At 37.2% G+C, this 16,150-nt stretch overlaps 1 protein-coding gene across 2 annotated transcripts in view; it reads left to right on the top strand.

Annotated features, from left to right (window-relative positions):
- The window catches only part of RIMKLB (ribosomal modification protein rimK like family member B), an 89,688-nt gene extending 73,551 nt beyond the window's left edge, over positions 1–16,137 (top strand). The window contains exons 6-9 of one of the 2 annotated variants that reach the window (XR_003121874.1): positions 5,417–5,562; positions 9,736–9,948; positions 12,720–12,884; positions 15,952–16,137. Coding sequence is in view for 1 of the 2 variants with exons in the window: in XM_025403192.1 (XP_025258977.1) it covers positions 5,417–5,880 (464 nt within the window). In the remaining variant the exon portion in view is untranslated. Of the gene's footprint in view, positions 1–5,416; positions 7,832–9,735; positions 9,949–12,719; positions 12,885–15,951 lie in introns of those variants that run through there. The other variant, XM_025403192.1, reaches the window with a different exon arrangement.
- Positions 16,138–16,150: the final 13 nt, after the last annotated feature.

Below are 16,150 nucleotides of genomic sequence, written 5' to 3'. Positions count from 1 at the left end.
TGGCCCTGTCGGGAGCAGCAATGGGTGCCTTGCTGGATCACGAGCACAGCGGACGCCCCGCGGGATCTGGAGGGGTGGAAGTCAACAGGGGGTCTGGGATGGCGGCAAACAGCAGTGGTGGACGGCGAGCGAAAGCTCAGCTCGAGCCATAACAAACACAGACCACAAGAGAGTGCAGTTGCAAGATTTTTTTTTTTTTTTTTTTTTTTTGAGACGGAGTCTCGCTCTGTCGCCCAGGCTGGAGTGCAGTGGCGCAATCTCCGCTCACTGCAAGCTCCACCTCCCGGGTTCACACCATTCTCCCGCCTCAGCCTCCGAGTAGCTGGGACTACAGGCGCCCGCCACCACGCCCGGCTAGTTTTTTGTATTTTTAGTAGAGACGGGGTTTCACCATGTTAGCCAGGATGGTCTCCATCTCCTGACCTCGTGATCCACCCGCCTCGGCCTCCCAAAGTGCTGGGATTACAGGCTTGAGCCACCGCGCCCGGCCCAGTTGCAAGATTTAATAGAGTGAAAACTGAGCTCCCAACAAAGGGAGGGGACGCAAAGGGGGTTGCCCTAGAATATTTTCATCTATTTTTATGAGTAAGATTGGCTCATAATATTATTTTTTAAAAACTTTATCACTTTTGATATTAAGGTTATGCTGGCTTTATTTAATGTATTGAGGAGTTTTCAGTCTTTCCCTAGGGCATTCTGTATTGGTAAAGTAACATTGGAATAAAGGATAGCTAAATAAAACTGAGCTGTGAACCTTTCTCGCCCTAGTTCCTTTTGTAGTAATAGTTTTTATCACCTTCTGAAACCCGTCTGTAATAATTGCCCTGTTAAAGTTTGCCTCTTCTGGGGCGGTTTTGGAAATAAATGATCCATTTCTTTTAGGTTTCCAATTTTTTGCCAAAGAGTTTTGTGAGATATTTGCATATGCTGCTTTTAATCTCTGCTTTGTGTGTGATTCTCTTTCTTGTCTTTCTTAATCTTACCAAAATAGCCTTTGTATTTTTAAAAAATTCTGTCTTTCTCTTGTATTTATTTTACTTTTTGTTTTCATTGTATCTGTCTTCCTAGTTTCTTTGGCTAGAACATTTAGTTTTTTTGTTTCAAAATGAAGGCATTTCATGTTAAACATCTTCCTCTGGAGAACTTTCACAGTGTTGGAAGGTATTAGTATGAAGCATTTTTCTCTTTTATTTATAGATGGTTCTCATTTTTCTTTGTGATTTCTTTGATCCAGGGGATCAATTTTGCAACCTCAAAGTAGTTAATATTCTTTTGGCTGCCTTTACCATTACCCCATTACCTTCTTTTTCTTGACTTACTAATATTGTCAGAGAATGTGGCCTGTAATATTTTTTTTTTAATTTCATTAAGTTGTTTTTGGTGTGTGACCAGCATGATTGTTAAGGAAAAAATGTATATATGGATGTATAGTCAGGAGAAATAAAGATGTGAAGTAAGTTTATTTTGCCTATGTTTTCTATAAGCAGTATATAGCTAAGTTTTGTTTTTTATTCAAATCATATTAGTTTCCATCTTTTAATGGAAGATTTGGTCCATTTTTTGTATAGTTACTCATATACTTCATTTTATTTCTTCCATCTTATTTTGTGTTTATTATTTAACTCAAATTGTTCCTTATTCTTTTTTCTTTTCTGATTTTTGCTGGTTTGTAAGGTACCATTTTATTTTCACTCCTGCCACCAAACCCAGTTAATTTGGGAGATCAGCGAGGGTTTTGCATTCCATTAATGGTTACCTTCTATTTTCTTATGCTGATAATCAGACACAGTCTCTACAGTTACCTGAGAAGATCATTTTCCTTGATACTTTATTTACTACCTCACTGTACCATCATAATAATAATGAAGTATTTGGAATACCTTTACTTTCCCTGGGCATTCCTTATTCCCTGTCCCCTGCAATGGGAATATTAAAACAATTTTATTTCCTTCCTACTCCTTCCTCTTGATTCATTCATTTATTGAGTAGTTTCGAGTACCTCCAAAGTGTCAAGTACTGCTGTAGCAGTAATTTTTTTATTTATTTATTTTTGAGAGAGAATTTTGCTCTTGTCGCCCAGGCCGGAGTGCAATGGTGTGATCTCGGCTCACTGCCACCTCTGCTTTCCGGGTTTAAGCGATTCTCCCACCTTGGCCTCCCACATAGGTGGCATTACAGGCACCCACCACCATACCCAGCTAATTTTTGTATTTTTAGTACAGACAGGGTTTCACCATGTTGGTCAGCCTGGTCTCGAACTCCTGACCTCAGGTGATCCGCTCTCCTTGGCCTCCCATAGTGCTGGGATTACAGGCATGAGCCACCAACCCTGGCCTCTTGTAGCAGTATTTTGTATATAGTAGTGAACACAGCAGACAAAAATCCCTAGTCTCATTGACCTTATGTTCCAGTTTTGCTGAAATCATCTAATAGTTTTAGTTCAAGTCTGTTTGGAATTTGTTTTACTATATGTCTCTTCTGTTTCATGAACCCTTATATGGCATTTTATCCATTCCCAGGCAGTCTGTCTTTATCTACTTAAAATGAATTATACCTGTATTGCAAAGTACGCACCATGGTTTACTCCTCATATTCATCTTCCCATATCTTGAGATCTCTGTTAGCCATTTACTAGTATGTTAGTATCATTTCTTGATTATTTTTCCTGGTGGGCTATCAAAGTCATAGATACCCTCACATATTCTGTTAATACAAAAAATACACTCGAAGTGCTTTTTCTATTCTCTCATTCAGCAACAATTCACACAGAACACTTATTTGACCACATGTGAGGGATTTCTCTTATCTATTTGGAGATACCATCAGATCTGACAGGTCGGGGGCTCAGTCACCAAGAGTCACCAAGACTATCCCCCACTCCCCACCTCACCCCCTTCAGACACCAGTTGCAAGTCCAGACCTACAGAACTTCTGACCAGGGCTTCAAGTTGGGGTTCCCGTGACTTTCTGCTTAGGTTTGATTAATTTGCTACAGCAGCTCACAGAACTGAAGGAACATTTACATTGTGTTTACCTATATATCATAAAGGATATTTCAAAGGATACAGGTGAAGAGATGCATAGGGCAAGGTATGGGAGAAAGGATATGAAGCTTCCATGCCCTCCCAGGGCGTGCCACCCTTCAGGAACCTCTGTGTTCAGCTATCCAGAAGCTTTCTGAACCTTGCCCTTTTTGATATCCAATTGGATAGACATAATTGATAGCCATGTAAAAATGTAATTGAACCAAAAGGGTATGATCTAACACTAGTAGACTGAGTAGGGAAACCCAGCAAGGCTTGTCTGTTCAGATTCTTCTTGGCCTCTTTGTGCCACATTCCTTCCTCCAGGGTATGGAGCAGGCCTGGAATGAAGTCTTATGACCAACAATCAGAAAGGCTGTGAAAGATTAGAGTCCTGCTGTGGGGTAGGTGAAAGGAGGACAGGGAAAGGTTAGATTCTATTTTCTAAGGCCTACAGTGCCCCAACATTATAACAGAAGACTATAACAAGGGCTGTTGGAGTTATATGCCAGGAACCGTGGACAAAAAGCAATATATAATTTAGATCAGAATATCACACGTCTTTCTTTCTCCCTGAAAGAATAATACTTTGAGATATAATTCTTTATATATAATTCTTACATTATATAATATAATGTAAGAGTCTAGCTTCATTTCTACCACCTTTAAGATTTTATTGTTGCAGTTTAATGTCCAAATCTACTCTAATTTTTTTCCTTTGTGGGTAATTTATTCTTTGTAAATATTTTTAGTAGTGCTCAAATTTTATTGGGATTTTGTAGATATAGTTGTGTCTTTTCTTATCAGTTTAACCTGGATTTTAACTGTTTTAGTCAGCAGACTAAATTTATTCCTTATACCGTTTTCTGGGAAATTTCTTCGTTAATTATTGCCTCTCCTCCATCTGTTTCTGTCCTGAGGAGTATTTTTCTGATTTAGTTCTCCGGTTTTCTTTTTTCTTTTTTCTTTTTTTTGAGATGGAGTCTCATTCTGTCGCCCAGGCTTGAGTGCAGTGGCACAATCTTGGCTCACAGCAACTTCTGCCTCCCAGGTTCAAGCGATTCTTGCACCTCAGCTTCCTGAGTAGCTGGGACTACAGGCACGTGCCACCACACCTGGCTAATTTTTGTATTTTTAGTAGAGATGAGGTTTCACCATGTTGGCCAGGCTGGTCTTGAACTCCTGACCTCAAGTGATCCACCTCAGCCTCCCAAAGTGTTGGGATTACAGGTGTGAGCCATCACAGCTGGCCCAAATCTTTTATCTTTTATGATTTCACCTCACATTTTTAGCTATGCTTTGCATATTCCTTGATTTTCTAAGTCAACTCTCAAAAGCAACTGTACTCTCTTTGAGTTTCTCTATTGGATTTTTTAGTTGAGTAATCGTGTTTTTGTTTTAACTTGAGAAAGTCTTTTTGTGCTGAACTTGAATCTCCTTAAAGAGCTCTTATTTCTTTCATTAAAGTCATAGCTGGATTATTATTGTTTTGTTCTTACATCAGGGCTCACTCAGCTTGGGTTATTTGTAGTATTCTACATGGCCTCAGTCTTACAAGTGCTGTGAAGCAGAATCATCTAAGTCATGGGGCATGCTTCTACGGAAGTACCTAAAAGAACTCTTTTGTTTCCTTGGCTCCTTTATTCCTACAGCCTCAGTGGTAGGGAGGATCCACCTCACCTGTCTAGCTACTTCTGGCCTTACTGGGGTCAAACACTACAGGCAAACTCACATAATGTTGTCATCCTCACTCCTACGGATACACAGAGCTCTCGGAGCCTAGCTCTTCTTAAAGTTCTTTGCTTTCCTGTCCTTAATTCAGAGCTTTGTGAAGCTGATCTCCAAGTGAGAAAATCAAGTTCTACTTCCTTTCTCTTCCTTCTTTTTGTCAAGACCAAAGACTTCACTTAAATCCAGCCAGCTACGTTATGACCCAGAAGCTTTTTGGCTTTGAAATGACAGCTAGAGTGAAGTGGGGGCTATAGAGGAAGAGAGCTGTGTTCAGGTCACCACCTTCCCAGATCTTATCCCATCCTCGGTTCTGTTATGCATTTTTATTATTTTTATAAATCGAAAACCAATAATACTTTTGCCATCTGTAACGTCTAATTGTATTCATGCTGAACTTCCTTATACTTGGTTTATGTTATTGCAAGTAAGATAGACTTGGAAAAAATATTGACAACTTATGAAATCATCAATTCCTAGGAGACTGGATAGGGAGAAGATTCCTAATTAAGGAAATCTAGACTTAGAAGTCCTAATTTTACACTAGAATAGCACCTTTATTTTCACTATTAATTTAGAAGAGAGGCTTAGCTTTGAAGGCCAACTTTAATTTTATTTCAAAAGTTCATGATTTTGTTAATTTCCTGTCTTGTTTCTCTTGCCAGGTGGTGTGGGGATGATGTGCTCATTGAGTGAACAAGGGAAGCAGCTAGCTATCCAGGTGTCTAATATTCTGGGGATGGATGTATGTGGCATTGACCTGTTGATGAAAGATGACGGCTCCTTCTGCGTCTGTGAGGCCAATGCAAATGTAGGTTTCATCGCCTTTGATAAGGCTTGTAATCTAGATGTAGCTGGTATCATAGCAGACTATGCCGCCTCCCTTCTACCCTCTGGCCGGCTCACCCGGCGTATGTCCCTGCTCTCCGTGGTGTCCACTGCCAGTGAGACTAGTGAGCCGGAGCTGGGTCCCCCAGCCAGCACTGCTGTTGACAACATGAGTGCAAGTTCCAGCTCTGTTGACAGCGACCCTGAAAGCACGGAGCGAGAGCTGCTCACCAAGCTCCCAGGGGGCCTGTTCAACATGAACCAGCTGCTAGCCAATGAAATCAAACTACTGGTGGACTGACTCCACTGGTAATTAACCAACAAAACCCTTGTAAAACTTTCTTTCTTTTTTCTTTTCTATTTTTGAAACCAACTTGCAATGCTGTTCATGGAGGATGCTCAGGAAGATGAGAGAAAATTAGTAGGATTAGTTGGAGAGAGTGGGAGATAGATGAGACCTCTGCTCGTAAGATGTTACTTTCATTTACAAATCCTACAAATAGAGAGGCAGAATAGGTGGGGTATAGAAAAATGTCAGGCTCTCATAGTTCCCCTTTAAATTACTAAAAAATTTGTATACTCATAGGCCATGAGGAACAAATACTTTTTTTTTTCATGGTCCCTTGCTTTTGTTTTTGTACAAAAAAAATAATAATAATAACAGTTTCGCTACAAATATCCGAGTAGCATAACTTCACATTGTGTTGGAAGATTTGTCATTGAGGAAAACATCTGCTTAAATTGCAGGAATTTTTGTATTATACAGCTCTGAAAATTCTGCCATTTCCTTATTAACTAGCAGCTTTAGTTTGTAGTTTATGAAATCTCGAGGGGCTCTTTTACTGGGATTTCTTATTTTTGTTTTTTGTTTTTTTCCCCTTAATTTGGTGGGAGGGTCAAAGTGACTATAACCCAATAAAGACTTCTTAATGACAAAATTGGCATGTTTGCATGATGAAATGGAAATGAACAGTATTGCAATGTCCGGTATACAAAATAACATTCGATGTAGATAAAATTACACTACTTTAAAATATGTGCATTGACTTGTATTTGTTAGTGTTTTAGTCTTTTTTGAAAGATGTGCTCTGTTAATGTTGCTTTTTTTTTTTTTTTTTAATACATGCTAGTCTAACATTTCCTGCTCTATGCCTGCATCTTTAACAATGGCCAAAGTGAAGAAAATGCTACCTTTTTTGTTAACAAGACACTGACTTGAAACGTGTACATTTAAAGCCTTTTATTTTTTCCCTTTTTCTTTTGGTGGTTGGGCATTTAAATAAGGACAAGGAAAAATATTTTTGGGGGCAAATCAAGAGCCTATGAGTTCTAAGTATACAGCTGAAGTGATTTCGAATGCCAGCGTTATATATTTGCATTTTTCACATTTTACAAGGGAGTATATATGTATGTGTGTGCACGCATGCATGTGTATGTGTTTTGCTTTTTGTTTACATCAGCTAATCAAAAAGGATAATTTAGAAAATGGAGCATGATGGGAAACAGAGTTTATGACTTTAAAAAACAAATGAGTTGTTTTCATAAGTAGACTCCACTGGGGTAGAGGTATTCACCTTAAAACATAGGGTGAATAGATGCTTTTTTAGGCCTTTTCGTGTATATGTACGTTGTTTGTTTTTTTCCTTTTGTTTCTAGCCTGTTCAGTGTACAGTTTATTCAAGGCTACATGCTTTTCCTTAATGCTTCTGGCTATGCATTTTCTCTTTTTACATACAGGATTGGGATTGGGGGTGGGTTGGATGTTTTTGTTTGGGGACTTATTTAGTAGTATTGAGTCTCTTATAGCCCTACTCTTAAGCCTTCAATACTGTCCACTCTTTATATTCCTTTACTTTCAGAATTTATAAAAGCCCCCAAACTGCATATAATATGAGCCTTTAAAACATGGGTAAAACTAATCCCATTGATGGGTTTGGATGGTATGTTAAGAAATGGAGATGCTGCAGAGCCCAACGTAATTTTTTAAACAGCAAGTTTTCCATCTCCCTACAAATCCTCTGAAGCTTTTACCCAAGCCTTTCTTGCCTCTCCAGTGCTATTTTCCTTCAGATGGACCTTAAACATAATTTCTTGGACACTACTAGAGAGACTTCGAGGCAATAATAAAATATCAGTATTAACCAGCTATAACAGAGGTTTGCTCATGCTTACTTGTACAGTTTTTCCCCCATTTTAAAAAGGAATGTAATAAAATTTGTTTTTTCCGTAGAATTAAATAATATTAAAATTGAGTGAAAGGTTGATTGTTGATGAATAGAATAGTACCTCTCATCTGTGCAGTGTCTCATTTCACCTCAGAGAAAAGGATACATAAGAGGAGTTTGTAATTTATCTTAGGATATTCTAATTGCATTTAAAAGAACTTATCTTGCACAGGGTAATTGGGGGACTCACATACATATATTAGTACCTCTGACTCATTAACAGAAAGAAATACTTGATACTTCTTTTGCTGAATGACCATACTGTGGAGGATGCATACTATTTGGTATAGAGAAATAAATGAGGAAGAAAGAACTGCTTAATTAAATTATCATTCATATGTTCATGTAGAGACCATCTGGTTGCCATGTGTATTATGACAATACACTTTGAATAGTTACATATCACAAGTATATAGATGAATACATTTAAAACAACCTCTTTATTCAATGAAAAGGTCATGTTTGTGTTGGTGGGGTAAGGCATCAGGAAAAATGTAGTTAGTCTTTTAACTTACATCAAATTAACCAACTATATTATAGGAAATATGTGAAATTAGTTCATTAGCTTTATTCACTGTTATGCATTCACATGATATTAAAACATACACTCACATGTTAGAATGAAAAGAGCAGTAGTTATCTTAGATTTTAAAAACATGGATATCTTCTTGAATTCCTTCAAGATTAAGGTAAAGAATAAGAGCAAATCATTCTGGAACTACCCTAAGGAAACAGCAGCAGATATTTAGGTGAAAGTTAAATTTATTTTCATAATTATTTAATAACTTTTGTATAATCTTCATTGCTATTATGAGAGATAAAATGTGTATATCAAATATGTGTAATGATAAAATCTGAATTATTGTAAATTTTTTGTATATTGTTAAAATTGTAATTCTAAATTGTATTTCAAAAATAATTATTTCTGATATTGTTTTTATGTCACCCATGATGAAAACTGGACTTTATATATCTAAACATATAAGTATGAACTCTTCTATTTAAAATTTTTAATAGTTTTTTTCTTTTTTGGTGCCTATAATTGATTGGTCATTTCTGCTGGCTTTTCTCCAATGAACATTGAAATCTTTCTGTATATGTTATCAATAAGAAAACTACCCTGGAACAGTAGAAAAACCCAACAAGAGACTTGGCATTCATCAAGCACATTATCAGACTTTGAGAAGGTATTGAAGGCATTGACTTTGAAAATCATCTTTTTCTCAAGAAGAAAGCAATGGAGAAGCAAATTTGCTTCATTCAGTGAATCCCCAGTTTGGGGTTTGTGGGGCTTAGAGACATTGTGAAATCAAATCTTGTGTTATACTTTTCTCCTGGCTCACTTTTTTTGAGAAGGTTTATGGGCTATTTGGCTGGTGAGACACGATCCCCTCCTAAGAAAATGTAGGTGCTCAGACAGGTAACCACTGCTGCTACTGTTTTTATTTGTTTGTTTGTTTAATTTTATTTAAGATTTGTTTTTGTTGTACTAGGATTTTTTAAAATGTAATATATTGCAGGATTTATAACCAGGTTCACTGACTGCTTGCTTGCTTTCTTTTTTTTTTTTTTTTTTTTTCCTTTTCTTAAAAAAAGAAAACAAAGTTTCATTTAAAATACATTTAGGCACCTTTGGAGCTTGGATTTTGGAATGTTTCAGTAGTGGACAGAAATCTGCTGTTGGAATCTTCTAGTCTTCCAGGTTTAATTTGAAATGTTTTTAGTTTTGTTTTGGATTTTTGTGTGGTATTTTATTTCCTTTATACCAATGCCATTTTGCCATGCTGTTTTGGGGTGGCTGCCTAACTCTAGTGAAAATTCTTTCTGTATTAACGAAAGTTTGGCCTTTGAAAATCCTTAATGTTTTGCGTTTTTTACATTGTTTTTAAAGAAATATTCTAACTGCTTGCACTGTTACTGTTCTTTACCAGCCTTTTCAGGAGCCAAAAAAACAAATACAAACAAACAAAAAAATACCCAGAGAAAAAACTTTCCTTCTTCCCCCTTCCTGATGATGAGTGAGAAGTATTGAGAACTTTCGGGGTCAGTGCCCTTCTAAACTCCCCTTCCCCCAATAATGCAGCTGTGTAATGAATGGTAAATGCACCGGTTTGGATTCAGGCACAACCCCAGTCTGCCTGCAGGTAATTTGACTCTTTCTCCTTTCTTTCCATCACTAGGCTAACTTTTCTTTTTTAAAAACTTCTTCCTTTATGTACTTCAAAAAAGTAACCATGGGTTTGTCATAATTCTCACTTAAAAATAATGCATAAACATATCTAGCAAGTAATATGATTAAAGAAGAGCTTTTGGGGATAAAGTTTGACTTGGTTATGATATACCCAAGACTTTCTTGGGAATTTTATCCATTTAGATGACTCCATTTCTTGCATATATGTCTATAATTAAGTATTTCAGAGTGTGACTTTTTTGGCTTTGTTTTTGTTTTGGGTTTGTTTGTTTCTTCCATTGTGCTACTCTGGCTTAAGCTTTTTCAGGGGTTGGTGTTCCGAATACACAGTGAGCTCACAGTATAAAGACATCAATTAGGAGTTGACAGGTATGGAAAACTAGAGTTTTGAAAGGTAAAATTAGGTTCTAGGTTATATATATGGTAAAAACTCAACATAGCATTCATTTTACCTTAGTGCTTCTCTTTCTGTGACATTATGAAAGTGAAAGGGAATAATAAGACAAAGATAATACAAAAAAATTTAGTTCTTTTAGGAGCAATGTGATTTCAGAACTAATCATTTTGGCATTTCTAAGATACTAGTTCTAACAAGGAGATGTGAGCAGTTTGAGATGATCAGAAAATCATGGTTTAAACCTTCAAAAATTACAGGTTTGGACAGATAGGAGGACATTTCTGAAGCACAACATGGCTAAGCACGTTAACCAAGAACATAAAATGTCAGGGATACGACTACACCTTGTCCATTTGAATAGCCTTTCTGTTAAGTAGTAAATTAAACTATCCTCTCCTCTGTCTTTACCCCAGTCTACCTACCCTTTCTTCCTTTCTCCTATACTTCCTAGAGTTTTAGCTCTGAACTTTTATTATTTTGGATATTATCATCTTTCTAATAGGTAGAATTTTAGTGAAAGTAATCAGGGCCTTTTCAAGATACACATCTGAATAATTTCATCCTGTGGCTTTAGACATACTATCCAAAGAGGCTATACATCCAGCAAGTCACTGGTTAGTGAATAGGAAGTCTTGGCTTGTAATGCTATTTCTTGTAGCTAAAGGAAGACATGTGATAAGTGATTAAGCTGTTCTGTGCTTCAGTTGACTCTTATAAGGACGGTCATTCCCTTTAAGCATCTTAAGACAAAAATATTTATCTGTTTAATTGGAATTTACTAACAGAGGGATCCCAGCTGCACTCATGCAAGAATGTGACATATACCAAAAAAAAAAAAAAAAAAAAAAAAGCTCATTCAGGAGAGCCTTGTTCTCTTGCTGATAAGAATGGCTAACATTAGTAACATTAGAGCATACAGACTATGTGATTGTATTAGGCATGGAGAGTTAAACAACCTCCGGTCAGCTGCCTGTTTGAATACCACTGACTTGCTAAGAATGATTTCGCTTTTAGATTTTACCATATTCAAACTTACTAGGTGAGCCTTATATAGCATATATACCTGGGTGCTATTGTGGGGTTTGGGAACATGAGGGGTGGGGTGAACTGTTGTTGTTTTAGGTTTCAGTCAGACAGACATCCCTGTGCCTCAGTTCCCAGAAGCACAGCAGGCCTCTAGGAGCATCCGTGGGAACGGCGCAGTCCTGACATCACCAACTCTCCTGCTCAGGCTCATCCCATATACAGAGGTCAAAGGGTGGGGTTTGAGATTGGGGGAAGGAATGAGAAAGTAGAAGCAATGTCACTTCAGTGCCAGTGTTGACTAGTCTTTGGTGCTTATATCAGTGTTTGTTTTATTTCCTGATTTTTTAAAGTTGGCAAAACTGCATATTTTTATCTCGATGAAGGCAGTGGGAGGGTGGAACAGAAACAAGCCATTACTGCTATTTCTAGTTCATTACTAGAGACTGTCCCTTAATAGCTAATGTAGAATAAATTTGAAACATAGACCTAGATGACAAAAAGAATGGGAATAGAAATGAATCTCAGGATTTGAACAAACAGAAGATGTTTATGCTGTGTTAATCCCCAGTTCTACAACTGCTATTACATTTGTCATTCTGTCTTCCCTTTTCCCCTAATTCTTTTATGTACGTATACAGTTTGAGGAAATGTGCATTTATGGTCAGTCCTTTTTAAAAGACTTAATGACTTTATTACTCTTTTGCAAAAAAATATACCCACTGCTTATATGGGCATACAAATGCTACCCTATTTTAAATGTAGGTGGCGTATGTGTTCGTGTTTTAATGTATTCAGAGCCATTGGGCAATAAGCAGTCCAGAACATTGAAAACTCAAGCAGGTAAAGCACCTAACACCCTTAGTTTCTAGAATTACTTTGAAAAACTTGTATATTGCTGCATCTTCCACAGTTCTTTGGGTAGTCTCTGAACTTAAAATTTGTAGGAATTGTAGACTACCTACTTAAAATTTTAAGTTATGGTATTTGTTCATAGATTGTAGGGGTAGGTAAAGAAGGAAACAGATAAGAAAATGGCTTCTTGAGGTGGCAGCTTCTGAGTGGCTAAATCTTTCCACTTTCTTTCTACTTTTTTTGTAAATTTTCCCAGCTTAGCATGAACATTGATCGTACAGTGTTTTATTTTCTGTGATTGGGATTTTTGTTTTTTATTTTTGAAGCGAAGGTCTTAGAGAAACATTAAAAAGTTGGTGTATATGCAAACTATGAAATGTTAAAGGGATTTTTTTCTATTTAATCTGAATGGTAAGCAAGAACTTTTTCTATATACCCTTCTGCTGCAGCAGAGAACTAAACTGGTAGGTGGCAGCAGAGGAAGGAATTCTTCAGATTGATGGCTACTGACTTAAAGCCTGCATAGGAGAAGAGAGAGAGCATGACATACCAAGTGAAGCAAGGGGGACAAAAATGGAAACAGGACTAAGATTCCTGCATTTTGACTCTAAATGGTAAGTTATCTTTAACTAAGAATGTGTTTTTAGTCTGATAGCCATGTTATATAAATTACATGATTTGGTACTGTGGCATGTAATCATAAATGCCTGTAGGTCCTTGCCTTACATTGAATTTGACCTCACTGGTATACTGTCATTCTTTACTTTGAATAATAACTAATAGTATGTAAAATTAGGATTTTCTTCTCAGTATGTTGGTATATGTGACCTTTATGGAAAAATTATGCTGACAGTAAATCTGAATTTTTTTAATTTGCAAGATAAATAAAATATGCATTGTTAATCATTTTATACAAATAAAAGGTTCTGGCCACGCACCATGGCTCACGCCTGTAATCCTAACACTTTGGGAGACTGAGGTGAGTGGATCATCTGAGGTCAGGAGTTCAAAACTAGCCTAGCCAACATGGAGAAACCCCATATCTACTAAAAAATACAAAAATTAGCTGGGCGTGGTGGCAGGCACCTGTAATTCCAGCTACTCAGGAGGCTGAGGTAGAAGAATAGCTTGAAACCCAGGAAGCAGAGGTTGCAGTGAGCGGAGATCACATCACTGCACTCCAGCCTGGGTGACAAGAACAAAACTCCATCTCAAAAGAAATAAATAATAAATAAAAGATTCTTCCCTTTTTAGTGGGAGCTTTGGGAAATAACAAAAGAGTATAATTGGAAAAAAATTACTGGGGGTGGAGTGATCTCTTCCAACTGGCTGTCTCTAGGTCAAGACCTAGAGATTTCTTTGTCACTGTGCCATGTTCCACCCTGCCATCAGTTCCACCCTGCCTGTTCGCCTTTCTCTCTTGCTTATCTGGCTTTTCCCCTGTTCCTCTCTCTCTCCCTGTCTTTGTGCCTCTCCCTTACCAAGTCTGTTTGTAAGCTGCTTTCTCTCACATTCAGTCCTGAATTTTAATTATCCGATGTTGCCATTTTCCATCTCTGCCTGCCTGTTTTTCCTAAGAGAGTGTATATGTCTGTCTTTCTCTTCCTCCCTCACTCCCTACTTTTCATTTGCATTCTTCATTAGAATTTGACTAGACTGAATAGAAATTAAGTGATACTTTGAAGTTCTCTAGAATTAAAGAATGTAAATTTCAATTAAATTTATAATAAGATGCAGACCTGTTTATTCACCCAACTACTTATTTATTTTAACTATAGTATCTGTTGTTTCTGGCAAGATCAGTTGGACAGAAATGAAAGGCATATGGTTCTTATCTTATTTCAGCTTTTTTTTTTTTTCCCTTGAGACGGGGTCTCTCTTTTTTTTTTTTTTTTCTTTGAGACAGAGTCTCGCTCTGTTGCCCAGGCTGGAGTGCAGTGGCCGGATCTCAGCTCATTGCAAGCTCTGCCTCCTGGGTTTATGCCATTCTCCTGCCTCAGCCTCCCGAGTAGCTGGGACTACAGGCGCCCGCCACCTTGCCCGGCTAGTTTTTTGTATTTTTTTAGTAGAGACGGGGTTTCACCATGTTAGCCAGGATGGTCTCGATCCCCTGACCTCGTGATCCGCCCGTCTCGGCCTCCCAAAGTACTGGGATTATAGGCTTGAGCCACTGCCCCCAGCCTGAGACGGGGTCTCACTCTTTCTCCACTGTACTCGAGCCTAGGTGACAGAACAGTAATTTTGATTACTATATAAAAATGTTAATGCTGTAGAACTGAAAGAAAGTGATAAACTTGAGTTTTAATCTGAATCAAAAATTGTTTTTTTTCTGTAATTTATTGTAAAGTTAACCTGGAACACGAGAGAGCATTTAACTTGAATTTTGTTTGTCTAGGCATATCGGCGCAATAATTTTGTTTTATTTTGTGTATGCTACAAGGAATTTTCATTAGATTTTTTCTCTTGGTACAATTTTTCTGACTAAAATGAAGCATAATTGTCTGTATTACAGGATTGCTAAGGAGTAATAGTATGGATCATCTTCGTGATTTTTTATATGTATAGTATATAATTATAAAAATATATAATTGTAAAATATATATTATATAATTATAAAAAATATATTTTTTGTTTTATTTATTTATTTATTTTTTTGAGACAGTCTTGCTCTGTCACCCAGGCTGGAGTGCAGTGGCGCAATTTTGGCTAACTGCAACCTCCGCCTCCTGGGTTCAAGCGATTCTCCTGCATAAGCCTCCTGAATAGCTGGGATTACAGGCGCACGCCATCACGCCTGGTTAGTTTTTGTATTTTTACTACAGACGGGGTTTCATCATGTTGGTCAGGCTGGTCTCGAACTTCTGACCTCGCGATCCGCCTGCCTCAGCCTCCCAAAGTGCTGGGATTACAGGCATGAGGCACTGCGCCTGGCACAATTATATTTTTAAAGTTACGAATATTCAGTGTCTGAAATTAGGTTGTTTTGTTTTGTTTTTTGTTTTTTGTAAAATATGTTATTTGTATAGTGCAGTTTAAATTAATTCCTGGGAGGCTGAGCACCATGGCTCTTGTCTGTAATCCCAGCATTTTGAGAGGCCAAGATGGGAGGATCACTTGAGGCCAGCCTAGGTAACAAAGCAAGACCCTGTCTCTAGAAAAAACAAAAAAGAAAACTTTGGGAAAATATATTAACTAAATAAGCTGTCTAAAATCACAAAACTTACAGATTGAAAAAGGAAAAACGTTTTGGCTGTTTTGATGTTAGCATCTTAATTAAGCAGAAAATACTATGGACCTATAAATTGAACTTATGACTATTCACTCACTAGAGAGAACAATTTCCAGGGAGTTAGAATAGTTTTTCCTGAAAGAGTGTCAAATTTGGGAAATAAGATTGTTCTTGTAAAACAGTAATAGGTTTAGCTTTTATTTTTTAATGATAAGAACATTAAATGTCTTCTAAGTCAGAATCAGAGTGTACCTTTTTTAGTTGAGCTCACCAAGACAAAGAATGGTAATAACACAAAGCTGGTTGTGATTTTTGGTAGTCTAATCTATTTAGAATGTTTTATTGTCATGTTAGTTGATTTTCTGTCTTTATTTTCTTTTTATTTTTTCTTATCATGGTTATAGAGACTTTTAATATCTATTATTTAAATAAGTTGTGTTTTTCCCCCTTAGGTTCTTTTGAAGTAACCAGTGGGGTTACTTTTTTGCTTACCCTCATCAACAGAATGGATGAAGATAGATTTGACTATGTGTTTTTTCAAGTGGAGAATGTGAATGTACAGAACAAGAAAGCAATAACTAACCTGTTTGATGCAGTCTGTTTTCTAAATAAAGACACCATGTACTGGAAATAAAGTAGCGTGCAGTATGA

This window comes from Theropithecus gelada, chromosome 11, assembly GCF_003255815.1.
Source record: "Theropithecus gelada isolate Dixy chromosome 11, Tgel_1.0, whole genome shotgun sequence".
NCBI lineage: Eukaryota > Metazoa > Chordata > Mammalia > Primates > Cercopithecidae > Theropithecus > Theropithecus gelada.
Note: the sequence above shows the minus strand (reverse complement) of the source record. Positions and strands in the feature narration are given on the sequence as shown.